The sequence below is a fragment of the Hippocampus bargibanti genome, linkage group LG05 (assembly GCF_051943395.1).
Source record: "Hippocampus bargibanti isolate YZ-2025 linkage group LG05, ASM5194339v1, whole genome shotgun sequence".
Taxonomy (NCBI): Eukaryota; Metazoa; Chordata; class Actinopteri; order Syngnathiformes; family Syngnathidae; genus Hippocampus; species Hippocampus bargibanti.
The window spans coordinates 30,894,895-30,915,811 of record NC_142738.1 but is presented as its reverse complement, the minus strand read 5'-3'; the positions used below and the strand labels follow the sequence as shown (position 1 = coordinate 30,915,811).

General features: G+C 41.9%; 1 protein-coding gene across 1 annotated transcript in view; it reads left to right on the top strand.

Annotated features, from left to right (window-relative positions):
• Positions 1-9,110: 9,110 nt before the first annotated feature.
• Positions 9,111-20,917, top strand: part of slc12a3 (solute carrier family 12 member 3) — a 53,265-nt gene continuing 41,458 nt past the window's right edge. The window contains exons 1-4 of the mRNA XM_088995702.1: positions 9,111-9,419; positions 9,540-9,668; positions 19,895-19,970; positions 20,065-20,160. Of these exons, the coding sequence (XP_088851828.1) occupies positions 9,147-9,419; positions 9,540-9,668; positions 19,895-19,970; positions 20,065-20,160 (574 nt within the window). The 5' untranslated portion in view covers positions 9,111-9,146. The remainder of the gene's footprint in view (positions 9,420-9,539; positions 9,669-19,894; positions 19,971-20,064; positions 20,161-20,917) is intronic.

The window sequence follows — 20,917 nt, the reverse complement described above, 5'->3', positions numbered from 1 at the left end:
TAAGTGGTTGTTTTCAAACACTCGAGTATGCAATTTGCCAAAAGCTTTGGAGGGTTGATTGATGCGGGCCTGGACGTCATCATCAATTAGACAGGGGGGTGTTAGAATGCTGCCGAGGGAGCTGAATTGCTGGACAACCTTGTGGGGTGTGCCACTGAGGATGAACACGGGGAGGTGGAGAACTCTTGCCCGCATCAATCAAGCCTCCAAAGCTTTTGGCAGATTGCGTACTCGAGTGTTCGAAAACAACCACTTAAGAACAGCAACAAAAGTCGCAGTCAACCAGGCATGGTGTGTGTCCATGCTGCTATATGGCACAGAAGCCTGGACCATCTATCGGTGCCACGTGAGACGCCTTGATGCATTCCACATCAGGTGCCTCCAAAGCATCCTTGGCATCACCTGGCAGGATCGTGTCCCACAAACTGACATCCTTCAACACACTGCCTCCACCAGGCTATACTAGCAAAGAGGCAACTCCGGTGGGTTGGACATGTCATCCGGATGCCTGGCTGCCGCTTGCCTCGACAGGTGCTTTATGGACAACTTTTGTCAGCGAATAGGAAGCTTGGTGGCCCAAAGCTGCGATACGAAGACCAGCTTAAACAGACTCTAAAGAAGTGCAACATTAAAGCCCAGCGATCTGGAGTCTGCGGCAGCTAACAGGCCACTCTGGCGTTCCTTATGCCACGAAGGGGTGACACACCTTGAAGACAAACGCACCCAGAGGAGGATGGTACGGCACTAGCAGACACCTTTGTGCTGCTCCAGTACCGCCCCGGCAGCCTGATGCAGGCCTCACATGTCCTGAATGCGGCAGTTTTTGTGGCTCCAGAATCGGGCTTCATAGTCACCTACAGTGGCATCGTCGTCAGCAACGATAACCACTGTCCAATACCCCACATAAGAATGGACGCTGTCATCTTCACCTTCGATGGACTGCCAAGAGAGTGTGTGTTTGTGTGTACGTGTGCGCGTGTGTGTGCGCGTGTGTGTGTGTATCTGCTTGTTTTATGTTCTAAGTTAATAATTATAGTTAATATTCCAAGTTTTTAGACAATTAGGAAGCCTCTCTTGCTTGAAGCGAAAAGAACAAGTCATTACCTTTTTATCAGAACATAAAAGGTTTTGAATGCTTCAGTGGTCCTGGATATAGTTGTGTAATATATGCAGGAATGGGGAACAGTTAACAGTTAAGGAAAGAGTGGTATGGAAGAGAGGTACTAAAGGTTAAGTGTACGAGGAACATTTTTAAATGTGGTAATAAAATAGTCCTGAAATATTCGGTTGAAGAAGTCAGTAGAGTTTCCAAAAAAGCCTCTGGATGATAATTTTGGAGATTAGGTTATGGTGTTATTCTTCCATATTCTGGTTTGTTCCAGGTGAGTACGAAAAGAAAGCACACGTATATTTTGGAACACCCCCCCCCCCCCGCCCCCCATCACCTTTCAAATTGCTGCTGTGGACTGCAAATGCTTTAAATGCTTTAAAGGACAACCGCCACCACTTTTTGTTTCCTAAATGACATCAGAAAAACGTTTTATAGCATTTAAAATGCCCAAAACACACAGGCTGATATTTTTAGTCAAATGCAAATCACCAATTAAAATGACTTAAAGTGTCCAAAAACTACTTCAAATTGAACCCGGAAGTGACCAGTTTCAGAAGATCCCGCCCCCTTGTTCGTGATGTCACACCAAGATGTCTTGCCTTGCTCGAGAATCAAAATAATGGCTTCAGATTCGGAGAATATGCTTTCTTGTTACTCATCCAGTTATGAATATGATTCAAATAGTTCTGAAGAGGAAAGCATACATGTTTGCAATCAATTAAAGAAGTTATTCCCTGTCATTTTGAGGCATCTGACAGAAATGTAGCACCCACAAAGTGGAGAAGATGGCGCCAAAGCTCCATTGGAAATGGGTTTTTTGTCTGCTGGGAATTTGTGTCAGCGAATATCAAATAGTTGTCTTGGTGCAACACACAACGATTCTCCATTGCATTGTTTATGTGTTTTCCTTCTAATTTCGCCATCAACACGGATCAACATGAAGTTTTCAGACCAAACAAAGTACCGCAAAATGCATTGTGTCGCTTTCTCGGTAAGGGGCCTTCCTTCCGTGACGTGACGTCAGGAATCATCACCAACTCAAAAACAAGACTTCCTGAATATTCAGCGCGAGTCTTAAAACATAGCTATATGTGGTGAAATAAAAATAAAATACACTCGGTAGAAGTCATTTGAAGTGATTTTACAAATTATGGACTCAACTTGTTTCATTGTACAACATAAGTACACTTGCTTCGGTTGTCCTTTCAGCTTGAGCATCGTAATTGTCCCCCCACCTACTTAGACACGCCCAAGTTACAATTGCCAATCAGCCATTAACAACAAATACAGTGGGGCCTCGGTTTACGAACACCTTGCCTTACAAAATTTTCGGTTTACGAACATTAAATTTATGAAAATTAAACCTTGGATTAAGCACTACTTTTCGGGATACACACGTAGCGCCACCCCACCACGGCTGGCGGAGTAATCTTTGACGGAGGACCACCAAAGCACACGACCGAACAGCGCCCCAGCCGGCCTACCTTTCCAACCCCCTTTCTCTTAATGCACACGTCGATCACCTCCACAGAGTTTTTTACAGATACTTTTGCTGTTATGGTACCGAAAAAGACCACACCACAGGCTCTTGTTCAGCCGAAGAAGACACAAAACAAAATTACAGTCGAGGAGAAGGAGATCATTGAGAAACACGAATGAGGTGTGCGTTTGTCTGATTTAGCGGCCCGGTACCGATATGCTAAATCCACCATTGCTACCATCTTTCGCAACAAAGCTTTACACAAAGGCTTTATTTACTCGATGCTTTCACGTGACTAATGTCACGGAACTTGTCACGTGCGAGTTGACAGCTGGGGCGGGTCCGACCTCTGCCAGCTGCTGTCAATCCCCTAATCACCGACACTCGGACGTTTAAACGACTCGCTGCCACCCCACCAGTTACGACCCCTCGCGCCTTGCCAGTGTCTTGGACTTGCCAGCACAAGAGTTTGCTTTGCCCGAGGTGATTGTTAGCCGCGATCGCGTACGTTTGTTGCTTTCCAGGGTCGCGAGCTTTTGCACCTCTGTGTGCCATTTTATTTTGCCTAGCTTGATAGGCTGGACGGATCGCCCCCACCCGCCTACTCGCTGTACCGCTTTTTGGTTTCTTTTGTCGCGTTATTCCGGGTCCGTGGAATCTGTTGTAATAAAATCTCTGCCAGCACCTACGGGACTCGAAGTGGATGCAGATGGACATCGAGGAGCTTGTTGCTGACCATAATGAGGTTCTCAACGCAGATTTGATTTGCCTTCAAGAGGACAAGCAGAAGCAAGCCATTTAGGAGTTCTCATCTGAGGGCGAGGAGGAGGAGACAGCTGCAGCATCAAGTGAGAGCATCAAGGCAATGTTGGCTAAGTGGAATGATGTGCAGGCTTTTATTGAACAGTTCCATCCAGAAAAGACTGGCTATGAAAATCATCAACATGATGAATGATAATGTGATGCCTCAGTTTAGTAAGACCTTACAGCAACAGGAGTCAATTAAGAGCCATCAACAACCATCACAAATGTAAATAAAGTGACTTTATTATACTGTGAAGTGTATTTATTTTATTACAATACAATAGCATATTTATTATACATAGAAAATTGTATGTAGTTTTAAGGCTTATTTAGTTGAAAATTATATTTTATAGAGACCTGGGAACGGGTTACTATCATTTTAATGGTTTCCTATGGGAAAATATTTTTTTGGGATACACACTTTTCGCCTTACTCTGTCTCGGAACCAATTAAGTTCATAAGCCAAGGCCTCACTATACACAGGCCATAATTAACCTTATCAAACACAAATTAAACAATATTCCTCCTTATAATCATAGCAATAACTTGTTAAACAAAGTATATACATTGAGCTCATTGAATATGTACAAAGTTATGACTTAAACTCAATAAATGAAACTCAAATAATCAATTTGGCTCTTACATCCCTGTTCATAAAAGTATGTTAATGCCCTAATGGTTGTGTTCTGTTGTTGCTTGATATGGACTGAAAAACAGATGCATATTTTTAATATGTATCTTTTGCTGACCCGGCCCACCTGTCGAATTTTAGAAATGAATGTGGCCCCTGAGCCAAAATGTTTGCCCACCTTTACACTATAGGCTGCAGCTTTTAGCCTGGTGTTATTATTTACAACTCAATTATGTGCGGTGCTGTGAATTGCGCACGGCCCATATATTTCTCCCGAGAGCATCTGTAACAGTGTGGGTCAGTGTCATACATCGTCATTGCTAAAGTACGGTATTGTTGACCTCTCGGCCAATTACAGTAAAGTCTCGTTATATCGATATCGATAGTACTGCTCATTCTACGATACTATTTTCATTTCCCCTTTTATGTATAATTAGTTCCGGTTAGTACAATACCTGGTTATTTACGATAATCCGGTTACAACGGTGCCCTTTTGATCTCCCACCAGCCAATTTGATCTGCTTATATCAATACAAAAGCAGCTTAAGATGAATCGATATTTGCTTAAGGATTTCATTACAGTACCAACATTAGCGAAATCTGTATCTGTAACACCGTTGGTCACGTGAACAGCTTCCGTGTCTTGCACTGTCATCCTCGAGCACTATAAGAACGGTGCAGCAGAGCTCACATCTTTCATTACTGCTGCAATAGAATCTGAAACATACTGTAGTCTTCTTATATACAGTTGTTCAACACCAATTTGAACCATGGGGAAACTTAAGAATGGTGACATCGGAACGAAGTACAAGGCAATAGTGGGAGAATCCAACAAGAAGCAAATCCTCCATTGCGAAAGAGTTTGACGCGCCGCAGAATACTTTATCAACATAAGTAATGTAAACGTTGCAGTTTTGTTTTCCATACATGTATTTAATGGTGTTGTATTCAGAAATCTTTATCGCTAGCAATAATCACAGTTTTTCATTTGTACATGCTGACGTTCGTGGTTTCTCTCGTGTGTATAGAACAATGTCGAGTGCTAAGTGAGAGTCACTATTGCAAGAGTGCGTTATGAAAATAATAAATGACGTTTTTATTTAATGCGCAAGTTTATTTTTCACGTCACTACAGTACAAAAGCATGCTGGATACGCAATCCATGAAATCAAGGAGAAAATTACATGCCATATCAAAGATCCCCCATTTATTGCCCACTTTTAATGCAGTTCGGCGCAGGATCGGATATATCGATAGTCCGGTTATATCGATATTTTTTCCGACTCCCGAGAATATCGATATAACGAGACTTTATGTATATCTGCAGCATTGTATTGTTAGTGGCAAACTATTACACAGGATTACATCCATGCACCCTTATGGTTTGAATGTTTTAGTGCATGACTCGCTATCCATGTACATGTGCAATACAGGCAACATCCGATTTCCGACCAGCTCGACTTACGACCACCCGTAGTTACGACCATGACCTCCAGACCCTATTTTTTTAAAAAATTAATTCTAGGCCTGGCACTGCAACGTGCGAGCAGGTCAGCAACGCGTCCGACAATTTTGGCCAGCCAGTCAGCATCTCACTCTCGCACAGCAATCGACCGTGTGACGATCACCAACAGCTGTAAGCAATAAAACGTTATCTTTTAATTGGTTGTCTTCCATGAACTGATAAATGTGTAACCTGGCTAATGAGCTCCTTCCTGTGAGGGAGTTCCAAGGCCAGATCTCCTAGATGAAGGTGACAGTTTAACTGGGCTGTGTCTGTTTCACTCAGATTTACTGTGGCCACCTGCGCCTTGACTGTGGGCCGATTGTTTGGTTGGCCAGCTAAGCGTGGGACCTTTAAACATGATAACTTCTTATTCTCCATCACACGGCTATCTTTTTTTGAAAATTCTTTCTCATAATGCTCGTCAATACTGGCGTGTAATTCATTCTATTTCTGTGAATTACACTGTGTCTTGGTTCTGGCGCATTTAGTTGTGCTATTCTTTTCTTGTGACCACTTGAAAAAAAAACTGTTTCCCTAAATGTGAAGGGTCCATCGTCACACAGAATACAATTCGCGGGACAATAAACAATGCAGTACCATGTCTGACTGTTAACTCAGCATTATGTATGATTGCCAAACAAAAGAACCAAAGGTGTGATTCTGAGCCTTGCATTTCCTCATCAGGGACGTCGCCAACGTTTTTAGTGGAGTGGCAATGAGATGCCGCATAGGTGCCAACGTGAACCGATGACCTCACTGAATTGTGTTTCGAAGCGTGGTTCATTTTGGGAAATGACGTCCTTGTCGGGCTGCTCGACACAAACTATGTTTCATATAATTAAAAGTACAGGATTGATAAGCATTTAAAAACAAGCTAAATTAATACAAATAAATACAAAAAAAAAAAAGCATCTCAGAACATATTTTAAAGGACAACCGACGCCTCCCGACAAGCTGTGTCCATAATTTGTCAAATCACTTCAAATGACACTGATTTGCTGTGGCGACCCTTTGAAGGGAAAAGCCGAAAGGAAAAGAAGAAGGAGACTTCATATGACTTCTACTGGGTGTATTTTATAAAGATTCCACGGCATATAGCTATATTTTACCTTTTAAGACTCGCGCTGATTATTCAGGAATAGTTGTGCTAAATTCATCCTGTCTACTTGATATCTAATAAAAACCAAATTCTTTCCTTACAGACAGTCTATTGTAGGTGTTCAAATACCTGACATGTTTCGACGTATACTTATTCAGGAAGTCTTGAGTTGATGACGATGCCTGACGTGACGTCACGTCTGGAACGCCCTTGACCGAGAACGCCACACACAATGCAAATCTGGGTACTTTGTTTGGTCTGAAAACTTCGTGTTAATCCGTGTTGATGGCGAAATTAGAAGGAAAACACATAAATAACACGATGGTGAATCGTCGTGTGTTGCACCAAGACTATTATTTGATACTACAGTAAAGTCTCGTTATATCGATATTCAAGGGAGTCGGAAAAAATATCGATATAACCGGGACTATCGATATATCCGACCCTGTTTGCATGTAATTTTCTCCGTGCGTGCATAGAAATAGTATCGATATAACCGGGACTATCGATATATCCGATATCGATATAACGAGACTTTACTGTAGTTGATACAAATTCCCATCGGACAAATCAGCCCATTTCCAACCGTGCTTGGGCGCCATCTTGTGCATATTCTGGGCGCTACATTGGAGTCCAGACGCCTCAAAATGAGCCGGAAGGACTTCTTTAATCGATTGCAAACATTTATGCTTTCCTCTTCATACTATTTGAATCATATTCATAACTGCATGAGTAACAAAAAAGCATCTTCTCCGAATCTGAAGCCATTGTTTTGATTCTCCAGCAAGGCAGTGTGTGACCAATAGTGACGTCACGAACAAGGTGGCGTGGCCTTCTGAAAACAAAACTTTCTGAGGTCATTTTGAAGTAGTTTTGGGCCACTTTAAGTCATTTTTATTGGTGTTTTGCATTTGACTAAAAATATCAGCCTGCGTTTTGGGTATATTGGATGCTATAAAACGTTTTTCTGATATCAATTAGGAAACAAAAAAAATGGTGTCGGTTGGTCTTTAAGGGAACATAATTATGTGTCACTGGGAACCAAGTTTCTATACTCTGAAACAGTGGTCCCCACAACCTTTTTTGCGCCACAGACCAGTTTAATGTCAGACAATATTGTCATGGATCAGCGGATAAATACAACAAAATAAAATGATACGACAGGCATAGAAACTGTTCTTTTCTTTCTTTTAAATATAAAAACGTGAATCCATTGTGTATTTTTATACAACTTTATTAGCAGAGTCCTGGTAACATCGCACCAACAACAACATACAGTAAAGTCTCGTTATATCGATATTCTCGGGAGTCGGAAAACATATCAATATAACCGGACTATCGATATATCCGATCCTGCGGCATGTAAATTTTCTCCTTGCGTTCATAGAAATAGTATCGTAATAAGCAGTACTATCGATATAACCGATATCGATATAACGAGACTTTACTGCATGTAACATCGTCTCTGCCCCTTAAAGCTTTATGGTCACCATGGTAATGTTTAAACAACTCACTACAATTGAATTCAGTGGGACGCCTGAGCTTGTTTCTCTGCATTTACTCCCTTGGTGCGTGGGAATCATCTGTCGCAATAAATCCAAATTTTAAATAGGACTCCTGGTATTGTCTGTTAAATGCAGCCTTTTTTTTCTTCGAAGTCGTAGGCTCTTCTTCCGTCTCCTTACATTGCCTTTTCCCCTTCGAAACGAAACTTTCCGAAGATGTTGTTTTTTTTCCTCATTTTGCTAGCTTACGGTGGGCTAATTTTAGCGGAATGTATCACATGACCTAGACAAGCGTAACTCATAGACGGATGTAATCTGGTAATTTTTCATTTTTCAAAATAAAACATAGTTGGGACTCAGATAAATAAAACGGAAATTTTGTAAATAATTTATTCTGTCTGCGCGGCCCGGCACCAAATGACCCATGGACCGTACCGGTCCGCGGCCCGGGCGTTGGGGACCTCTGCTCTAAAACATCAAGCCTATATGACAGATTAAAGGACAAAGCATAAAAGAGCCACAGCAACTGCATAGCAACTCAAATGGAAAAACAAACAGTCTCAACAAGCACTTTTTACTTTTTATGCATACGAGTAGTAGTAAGCGGCCAGTCATTATCTTCTGTTTTATTTTAAGGAATATTTTAAATGCTGGCTGCAGTGTTTGTTGAAACATTTCTACCGAGGCCTAATGGATATTGATGATTAATGATTGACAAAATGCACAAACTTAGAACGTGGGGAGAATTGACCTTCATTTCATTGTACAACATAAGTACAGTTCTGGGCATTGTACAGTGCTTTTATAGCTCCTGTAGTGACTTTTGTAACTCTTCATTAAACACATCCTCGTTTGTAGCCTGAAGCTCTTAATTTTCTGGCTCTCAGGTGGAATATATAACTGAGCGACACAATCAAGCCTCCTTCATACCTCACCACCTAGACAATAGAATGACTTTACCCCCTTGATTGCAAATACATACAAATCTAGAGGATATATTTGCATTGTGAATGGAGGTCCAAGTTATCAGCGATAGCATACATCTGTCAGCGTACAGATCCAGAATAGAGAGCAATGCAAAGACAACACCAGATGATTATGAATCTGGTTATTATAATTTCTATGGGGACACAAGTCCTGTTGTGTCCTCTGGACTTGATATGGAAAGTCACTATGAGACCCTGGATGAACCACCAAACTCAGACTTTTACGCCAACACTGAAGTTTGTGGACGACGCAAGCGCTTCAGGCCATCGCTCTACCAGCTTTACGCCAAGCCTGAGGTGATGTAGCATCATGCAGTTTTTTTTTTTTATCAACCGACAATACAATTGGAATATTATCATTGCATGTGTTATGTATTTGAAGCACATTTTTCGTCAACTTTTGATTGTCTTGACTAGAATGAGTCTCAACCTTCCATGTACAAAGAGACCACACCTGATGACATGGAAGGAGAGAGCTTCGAGGATGAGGAGCAAAAGGAGCCTCTTCCTGAACCAACGCGATTTGGCTGGGTTCATGGAGTGATGGTAAGTACGACGGAAACAGAGTGCAGAACGTGCAAACGCGCCTGTGACTTATAGCCACAGATATTAATGATTTCACGTAATCAAGATTTCATAGCAAGCGAAGGAAGAATTGTTTAATTTCTTGCAAATGACGTAACGGTGATCATGAGTACTTGAAAAGCTACCATGGTGAATTCATGGTTTCACCCACTTTACTTTTTATTTTTCACTGTTGCACTTCACTGCATTATCCAGTAAAGTCTCGTTATATCGGTATTCTCGGGAGTCGGCATAAAATATCGATATAACCGGACTATCGATATATCCGATCCTGCGCCGAACTGCATTAAAGGACAACCGACGTCTCCGGACAAGTTGTGTCCATAATTTGTAAAATGGCTTCAAATGACTTCTACTGAGCGTATTTTACAAAGATATTCCACCGCATATAGCTATATTTTACGTTTTAAGACTCGCGCTGAATATTCCGGAAGTCTTGTTTTTGAGTTGGTGACGTATCCGTATGTGACGTCACTAAAGGACCGCCTTTGACCGTAAATAAGATGGATTGTAGCGATCCTTCCATCAATGTATTTTGTTGTACTTGTTTGGTATGGGGACCTCGTGTTGCACCCAAAAGCCGCCAGAAGGCCAGAAGAGGGCGTCCAAGCGCCATATAAAGAATGTATCTGCCTGTGGAAGCGGAGATGGCCACTGGAGGTCGCCATTTTGTGCCTCTTTTTTTCGGTGAGAGATTTTCCCCCAATGTTGCCTCAAAATGGCACAAATAAATTATTTAATCGATCGCAAACATGTATGCTTTCCTCTTCATAACTATTTGAATCATATTCATAACTGGATGTGTAACAAAAAAGCATATTCTCCGAATCTAAAGCCATTGTTTTGATTCACTAGCAATGCAAGACGTCTTGGCTTAACGTCACGAACTGGGGGCGGGACTTTCTGAAAATGCCCAATTCGCAGCTCAATTTTGTGCAGATTTTGGACAATTTAAGTCATTTTTATTGGTGTTTTGCATTTGACTAAAAATATCATCCTGCGTGTTTTGGCTATTTTAGATGCGATAAAACGTTTTTGTGATGTCAGGAAACAAAAAAGTGATGTTGGTTGTCCTTTAACTTATCTGTACCCGTCATGTTTGCACACGGCATGATTGTCAGTCTTTCCTTGGAACGTTTACACCCGCGGCAATCTTCATCTTTGTAGACATATGATTTGTCTGGCTGCAGCTTGTAAAGCGACCAACGGTGTTAGCCGAAAATCAAACAATACGCCATTTACAGATTTCGCTAATTGTGGTATTGAAATCCTTCAGCAAATATTGATTCAGCTTTAAACTGCTTTTGTATCGATATAAGCAGACCAAATTGACTGGCGGGAGATGAAAAGGGCCGTAGTAACCGGATTATCATAATAACCCGGTATCGTAAAATACCATAAAAGACTAGAAATTTGCCGTGAAATGAAGATAGTATTGTAATAAGCAGAACTATCGATACAACCAATATCGATATAACGAGACTTTACTGTACTTCAGAATCAGAATCATCTTTATTGGCCAAGGAATTTGTCTACGGCAGAACACACTGCACAAGTATCATCATAATAAAGATATGACAAAAATAAGTATGGAGGACAATAATAAAGGGAAATCTAATGTAATGTATGTAAGTGTTACATCTCAGGAACAACTGAAACAATGCAGTATCAAGCAGATGTACAGTTGGTGCAGAATATCAGTGAACCATTTTAAAGTGACCATTCGTCGTATTTGTAGTAAAACTAGTGTGCAATTATGCAAATGTCTGAGTGCCTATAGTACAGTAAGTATTATCTCATAAGGAAACACGTTTGCAGTACCAACATTTTCCTTGTAACAGAACTTCCTAATGTGAGAATTTATGATCGTGCATGTGCTGTTTGAACATGTAAATAAATGTATGGTGTTATGCATGTGCGGTATAAACATATAAATATATATGGTATCAACATATATAACAAAATAAGTTATAAGATATATTGTGCATAAACATAACAACACAGTACATCTTGAAAAAAATAGAACACAATCTGAAATCAGAGGCGGCCCGGTAGTCGAGTGTTTAGCACACCGGCTTCACAGTGCAGAGGTCGCCGGTTCGCGTCCCGGTCTGGCCTCCCTGTGTGGAGTTGGCATGTTCTCCTCGGGCCCGCGTGGGTTTTCTCCGGGTCCTCCGGTTTCCTCCCACACTCCAAAAACATGCATGTCAGGCAGATTGACCACTCTAAATTGTCCCTAGGTGTGAGAGTGACTGTTGTATGTCTTTGTGTGTGCCCTGCGATTGGCTGGCAACCAATTCAGGGTGTCCCCCGCCTCGGGCCCGAAGACAGCTGAGATAGGCTCCAGCAACCCCCGCGACCCTAATGAGGAAGAAGCGCTACGGAAAATGAGATGAGATGAGATGAAATCAGAATCTTCTTTATTGCCAAGTACTGTATGTCGAACACACAAGGAATTTGTCTCCGGTAGAACACGCTGCACTAGTATCATTAAATAAAAAATGGAGGCACTATACAGTTCAATTTGGGTTACTGTTTAGAGAGTTAATGGCTCGGGGGAAGAATATTAGTAATGCATTTCATTTCTAAGCGCCTCTCAAAACTCTCAAGGTCACTTTACAGTCACTGAATCAGATATTCTGCGGGTGAGCAGCGGCAGCCACACGCGCCAGCGTTTACTCTGCGGGGAAATAATTCAAATAGAAAAAAAGCTTGCTAGCTAGCTAATAGATAGCAATCAAGATAGCTAGCTAGGTATATACTGGATATAATAGATCGTTAATAGATAGCTATTGAGATTGCTAACTGGCTAGATAGCTATATAGCTAACAGATAACTAAAAGATGCTAAATTGAACAAAAACTTCCCAAAAAGGATACTATAATGCGATTTTGGGGGAGATTGGGGAGGGGTTGAGGTACTTACTATGTGATAGCTAGCCAGCCAGCTAGATAGCTAGCAAGCCAGCGATATAGCGAGCTAGCCAGCTAATAAATAGCAAATAGACAGCAAATAGCTAGCTCGCTTGAAATAAGGGACAGGCAAGACCCGATACCGGATGTCAATATTGCTTAGCTTAGCTGAATTTTTAACGTAAGATGTCTTTTTTTGTGAGTGTGTGAGTGCAAATGTCACACCCCCTCCTGCGTTGTACAACATTGTCAAAACTACTGTAAAAATAGCAGTCAAAATGTTGTTCTTGAGTACGTTGATCACTTAAGTGGGCTAAGACAATTTTTATGACATTGCAAATTGATTGAAGTTACGAGATGTACACCTTACTCATTCTGGTTGTTGTTTTTTCAGAGAAATTACGTACGTACATTTTTTTATCATCAAATGACTGCTGGTTTTGGTGCAGTTCGATTCTTTGTAAAATATGAGTTTGATTGTTTTGTTGCTTGCCTTTTTTTTGCTTGGTTGTCGTAAAGCTTTGTTGCCATTTCCAAGAATCTGTCCTGTTGATTAGTAACATCTGATGACTCCTGTGCACACAGGAGTAGTTTTGAATTCATCTACATAGCTTCTTTGCTGGATGGTAGCTTAATGACAGCAGGAGGGTCGTTGTTGTCATCGGCATCATGTCGTTCATGTCCGTATATTTTGTCTTTCGAGGCACCACTAACTCGCCGGCATTGTACTGTTCTGTAATGTATACTTCGTTTTTATCGTGTCGTACACTTGATTTTAGTCTACTAGTCTAATCTACTTTCTTGAATTCATATTACAGTGGGACCTTGGCTGACACACTTAATTGGTTCCCAGACATCCCAAAAATTAAATTCCCATAGGAAACCATTAAAATGAGAATAATCCGTTCCCAGGTCTTCATAATATATAATTTTCAACTAAATAAGCCTTAAAACTACAAACAATATACCTTATTTTATGTATAATAAATGTAAATGTAAATAAATAAATGTATTGTAATGAAAGAAATACACTGCACTATATAATAAAGTCGTTTTATTTACCTTTGTGATGGTCGTTGATGGCTTGATGGAATGGGGTTCAGACATCTCTTCCTGTGTTATGAAAGTTCGGTTCGGCATTTTTTTTTTATTTTTTTATTTATTTTTTTTTTTTTTTTCAAAAAAGGCCGGTCTCATCTGCATTAAATACTTGCTGAGGAACGTAGCCTTATTCTTTCACTTCGGCAGCATTGCTGTCAGAACTGGCTGTCTCACCATGACGAGTAACGCAGTTAATCCCTGTACGGTGCTTAAAGTTCTCGAACCATCTGTTGCTAGCTTTAAAATCATCAATAAACAGTGAACTTCCAGGTTGCCGCATGACGATATCAGAGTGAAATTGCCGTGCTTTCTCAGTGATAGTATTCTCACTCTCACGGTCCCCTGCGAGCTGCTTTTTGTTCATCCAAATTAACAGAAGTTTTCAACCTCTTCTATTGCCCGAGACCGTTGCTTTGACAGCACGGAAACACCTTTAACAACACACACACACCTTTAATAGCTTCTTTGTTGCAAAGGATGGTAGCAATTGTGGACTTAGCATATTGCTACTGGGCCGTAAAGTCAGACAAATGCACACCTCGTTCGTGTTTCTCAATGACCTCCTTCTCCTCGACTGTAATTTTGTTCTTCGGCTGAACACGAGCCTATGGTGGGGTCTTTTTCGGTCCCATTACAGCAAAAGTATCTGTGATAATTCCTTGAAGATGAACGACAAGTGCACTCAGTGTGGAAAGGTCGGCCGGCTGTGACGCTGTTCAGTTGTGTGGTTTGGTGTTCTTCCGCCAAAGATTACTCCGCCAGCCGTGGTGGGGCGGTGCTCCGTGTATAATCCGAAAAGTAGTGTGTATGCCAAGGTTTAATTTTCATAAATTTAACGTTTGTAAACCGAAGAATTCGTCAGGCAAGGTGTTCGTAAACCGAGGTCCCACTGTACTTTATATCCTTCTTCGCTCAGTTTCTTACGTTTGGATGCCATGATCATAAAACTTGCTGACGAAAACTGCCTAAGACAAGTTCTCCTCTACACTAAACAACGCACGAATTTCCAAATGAAGCTAATATGGATAACCTGGGGATTTTCCATCGTCTCTGCACAGGTAGCCGCAACCACGTCACCGGTAATATAAATGGTGCAACAGACAACTTTTTTTCCGTATATTGGGCATGAAATTACACTATTTTGCATGGATTGTAATTTCATGTTCCGGATGTCTGACTTTTTTTTTATTTTTGCGACTTGATCTTTGCGACCATTAATGGTAAAATCATTAATACATCCGATTTTTTTTCCGGATTAAGGAATTTCCGTTTGACAGAATTCCATATAAACAAATACTGTCCTGAAAGTTCGTTTGTGTAGGCTCTCAGTCATACCGAAGTTGTCCATCGAGGAAAAGGTTTCTTCAGCCGTCATCTGAACTTCCTTAAGGGTGTCGTATCGCTCCTCATCCGAAGAGCCTCATCAGCGAACTGTTCACTGTTCAGTTCACTGATGAAGCTCTTCAGATAAGGAGTGAAAGGTCTGACACCTTCAAAAAAGTACAGATGACGGCTGAAGAAACTTTTTCTTTAATACTTAGAGTTATGATGAATTCACAATTTTACTGAAAGGACAACTGACACCATTTTTTTGTTTCCTAACTGACATCAGAAAAACGTTTGATAGCATCTAAAATACCCAAAACATGCAGGCTGATATTTTTAGTCAAATGAAAAACACCAATAAAAATGACTTAGAGTGTGCTAAAACTACTTCAAAATGACCTGAGAAAGTTTCAGTTTCAGAAGGTCCCGCCCCCTTGTTCGTGACGTCACGCCAGGACGAATCAAAACAATGGCTTCATATACGGAGAATATGCTTTCTTGTTACATACTCATGCAGTTATGAATATGATTCAAATACTTCTGAAGAGGAAAGCATACCTGTTTGCAATCGATTAAAGAAGTCCTTCCATGTTATTTTGAGCCGTTAGGACTCTAATGTAATGTCCCAGAAAATGCACAAGATGGTGCCCAAGCGCCATTGGAAAGGGGCTGTTTTGTCTGCTGGGAATTTGTGTCAACTCGTATCAAATACAGTAAAGTCTCGTTATATCGATATTCTCGGGAGTTAGAAAAAATGTCGATATAACCGTACTGTCGATATATCCGTCTTGCGCCGAACTGCATTGACAAAAGCCGCCAAAAGAGGGCATCCAAGCGCCATATAAGAAACAGAGCTGGCCATGAGCTCGCCACTTCGTGCCTCTTTTTTTTTTGGAGTGAGCGATGTTCCCCAATGTTGCCTCAAAATGGCACATATAATTCTTTAATTGATTGCAAACATGTATGCTTTCCTCTTCAGAAAGCATATTATCCGAATCTGAAGCCATTGTTTGGATTCACATGCAATGCAAGACGTCTTGGCGTGAAGTCATTTTTATTGGTGTTTTGCATTTGAATAAAAAGTGACATCGGTTGTCCTTTAATACACAGTATGGAATGTACAGTAATTTTCAAAATCATCACGCTTCAGCAGACAAAACAAGAAACATTGTTGCAAAAAACAATTGCATTCATATACAGTACAGTGGGCATGTACATAACACAACAGGGAAACTGCAACGCTTACATCTTACTCTATTATGTATACAATTCAAAAAAGTCATCAATCTTCTTCTGCTTCCCATTTTTACCTTTTAACACAAACACTTCAATCTCGTCTGCTACACACGAGCTAGCGTCTGAAAATGAAAATGGCTCTGCTACACGGGAGCAGAACAAACTCATGTAGCAAACTCACGTGACCAAGTCGACCAATGGCGCGACCAATGGCGTGACCAATGGCGCAACCAATGGCGCGACCGATGGCGTGTATAAACAGCAAAATGGCCGGCGGGAGATGAAAAAGAGCACCGTAGTAACCGGATTATCGTAAAAACCACGAATCGTACTAAACGTAACTAATTATACATAAAAATTCTACAAATGTAGCACGGGAAATATAAATAGTATCGTAATAAGCAGTATTATCAATATAAACAATATCGATATAACGAGACTTTACTGTAGTAGTCTTGGTGCAACACACAACGATTCACCATTGCGTTATTAATGTGTTTTCCTTCTAATTTCTCCATCAACACGGATCAACATGAAGTTTTCAGACCAAACAAAGTACCCAAAATGCATTGTGTGTCCTTTCTCGGTCAGGGGTGTTCCTTCAGTGACGTGTCGTCAGGCATCGTCATCAACTCGAAAACAAGACTTCCTGAATATTCAGCGCAAGTCTTAAAACATAAAATACAGCTATATGCGGTGGAATCTTTGTAAAATACGCTCTGTAGAAGTCATTTGAAGTGATTTTACAAATTATGGACGCAACTTGTTCAGAGGCATCGGTTGTCCTTTCTGCTCCTCTCTGTCAGTTGGCTTGTCACTTGTGTGATTATGACAGACAGGCAGGAACCAGGAGGCACAGTAGTGGTTGGGTGAGGCGTCGGTTGACAGGGTAGTTATTTTTTCCTGGAAGCTGGTCGTAAGAGGGCTGGCTTCCAGCTGCTTATCCATTTTCATCCTGTAGGCCTTTTTCTCCTCTTTGATATTTCTCCACAGTTGGATCTGCATGGCCTTCAGCTCCTCTTTTCCCCAACACGAAAGCCCTTTTTCTTCTCCTTCAGGGGGGCCTTTATGTCGGGAGTAATGCATGTTTGTTTGTTTTTTTGTTGGAGAAATGCCGCACGGTCCTGGCGGGTGTAGTGATTCTCTCAAAAACGTTTATGTAATCCATGATGGTGTTGGTGAGTGAATAAAGGTCCTCACCGTGAACCTCAGTGAACAACTCCTACCTGGTTGACTCAAAGCAGCCCCCCCAGGCCTCTTCGGCCTATGTGGACTATCTTCTGATCATGCGGGTCACATCTGGTTGCCTGTGCACCAGGGGTTTGTACCACTATCTAAAACTCATGACAAAAAGTTAGTGGACACCCAGGCAGACAACACTGAAAAGTTGCCAGCCTGGCCATAAAGTTGCCTGCCCCAATTTTCACAACTTGAAACACAATAAGACGACTCATTGCAAAAAAACAAAACACTGTTGCGAAGTATTTTTTTTAATTAAGGAATTACCTCCCACAAATGCTCCCTTGCCTAATTGAAGGTAAACATCCATTCCTGAAGATTTTACTCCAGTTGTCGTTTGTCGTCATGGTACACAATGTAATGTTTGCATTGTGTTGTCTGCTCAAAGCTACATGGACTCTCTTTCTAAGCGCCTTTCAAAACTCTCAAGTACACTTTTCAGTCAGGGTGTAGTCCGAAGCAGGCTTCTGATTGGCTGCCGGTGCCGAGTATGCAAATTGCCAAACGAACGTTCGTTTGGCAATTTGCATACTCGGCACCGGCAGCCAATCAGAACCCTGTTTCGTGCTTCGGACTTCACCCAGACTGAAAAGTGTACTTGAGAGTTTTGAAAGCCGCTTAGAAAGAGTAGCCCATGTGGCTCGTGGTTGTTTGTAGCTTTTGCTTTCTTGAATAAAACAAACGTTTGATTTGAAAAAAAAACCACGCTTTTTTTCTTGTAGAAGTTGTCGGCCACCCGGGCCGAGACATTTTGAAAGTTGTACGCCCCGGGCAGACGCTATTTCAAACACTGGTTTGAACACAGTCTTGATATACACCATATTGTGGTCTGCTCTTCTAAGAGGGGTCAGGGGGTAGGGTGTATATGCATCCTTAGCATTGGCATAAAACAAGTCCAAGATTTTATTGTATCTGGTAGCACAGGTTACATACTGTGTGAAGGTTGGGAGGGAGGACTGCAAGGAGACATGGTATAAGTCCCCACAGATGATGAGCAGGGCATTGGGGGACTGAGTTTGCAGCTTGTTCACGACGGTCATCACAGGATCAGATGTTCCACCACCATTTGCCATTGGGGGAATGCACGTCGTCACAGCTATAACGTGTAAGAATTCCCATAGAAGGCAATGCGGCCTGAGGCTAATGGCTAGAAGCTCTATGTGTCATGATCTGGTTGGCGACCGGCGGGGGGCGCTGTCGCCCCCGCCTACACCTCACAGGTGCTGGTCGTCCCGATCTGATTGGCGACCAGCGGGTAGCGACGTCAGCCCTGCCTGCGGCCTCACAGGTGTTGGTCGTTTAATCATTGACATTTAGAAGGACACCCGGCACGACCGTCCGGGGCCGGTTCATTTGTTTGTTTGCTGCTTGTTTGCTGCATGCATCGTGTACGTGTTTGTTTAACCTTGGCGGACTTTTACACTTGGTTTTCTTTTGCGACTTTGTATTTTTTCCATTCAGATGATTTTGATGTTTTACATTTTGTTCCTGCTGACTTTATTTTAATACAATTTGTCAAACAACCTCCTGCTCCCTCCTGCCTGCTTTTTGGGATCCGTACCCGCCATCACCACCTTGCAAACCGTGACACTATGTCCCGAGTGCAGATTCTCTTTGATGGCCATGTGCCCAGGATTGCACCATTTGTCGTTCACAAACACAGCAATTCTCCCTCCTTTGCTTTTACCGCTCCATGCATTTTTGTCTGCATGTTCAAGTTGGAATCCTTCCAGCTCATCGTGAGTGTCCGGAATGATTTATATTAGCCACGATTCTGAGTGGAGTAGCAGGCTAGCTTTGCCGTACTCCGTCTGGTGTTGCATTAGCGCCGCTAGCTTGTCCATCTTGTTTGTTACATTCCCCATAATGAAGGACGGGAGGAAACGTCTGTATCTTCTCCTCCTTCTGCGCCGATTGTTCCCGGCCCGACACGCCCGTTTCTTCCTATTCAGCTTATCGGGGACGTCTGGTTTAGCGGCTCGCCATTCTAGCAGCTGGTCTCGACTGTAAACAATGGGATTGCGTGTGCGAGCGCTTTCACAATTCACAGGAGTTACAAAAAAGTTAAAAATAACAGAAATAAGCAGGAATGAAGATCCTCATCTCCCCTGTATATTTGGGGGACCAAAACACAGAAAATACGATCAGAAAAATACATGAATTAAATAGCAGGATGGAACAGGAAAGGGACTCAAACATATGTATGCGCTGCTGTAGAGGCAGCCTCACGGGGGGGTGCCTTGACTTTGTGACCTATTTTCCTCTACAAGCAAGCTTTGAAAACTTTTTTGACTATCTTGGTGCTTGAAATCAGCGGATGTTCACCTCAGGAACATGTGCTGCCACCATATGTGACTATTTTTGTCTTTTTAGATCCGTTGCATGTTAAACATTTGGGGAGTCATCTTGTACCTGAGGCTACCTTGGATTACTGCACAAGCTGGCATAGGCAAGTGGATAAAAAACATTCATCTTTTGCTTTCATCACAAGACAACACACACATGTAAAATGTCATTGTTCTCATCTGATTTATTTTCTCCAGGTATGACCTGGATGATCATCCTGCTGTCCTCGTGTATAACTGGCATCACTGGGCTCTCGACATCTGCCATCGCCACCAATGGCAAAGTGAAAGGAGGTTTGTTCCACATGTGATCAATTCTCAATGACACAACGAACACGACACCTTGGCGATCTGAAAGTAAATGTACAAGTGATAATTTGTCTTACAAGAGTGCCATCTTGTAAGTATTTTTGTGCTGTTGGCCAGGTTTATGATTTGACTTGCAAATTCAGACTTGAGAGCGTGTGTATATCTATCTATCTATCTATCTATCTATCTATCTATCTATCTATCTATCTATCTATCTATCTATCTATCTATCTATCTATCTATCTATCTATCTATCTATCTATCTATCGAGAGTATCGATCACAGTATCCGTGCTGTTCCCAGCACTGCGCTTTTCTGGACCGAGATATCCGATGTTGTTCCCGGGATCTGTTGCAACCACTCGTCGATTTGGGAGTCACTGCCCCGAGTGCTCCGACCACCACAGGCATGCTTGTCACCTTTACCTTCCAGGCTCTCTCCAGCTCCTCTCCGACCCCTTGGTATTTCTCGATTTTCTCATGTTCCTTCTTTCTGATGTTTCCATCACTCGGGACCGCTACATCCACGACAACGGCTTTCCTTTGCCCTTTATCTATGAGCACGATATCTGGTTGGTTGGCCATTACCATCTTGTCAGTCTGTATCTGTAAGTCCCACAGGATCTTTGCTTGGTCATTCTCTACTACCTTTGGAGGTGTTTCCCATTTTGACCTTGGGGATTCCAGTCCATATTCCGCACAGATGTTTCTGTAGACTATGCCAGCCACCTGGTTATGGCGCT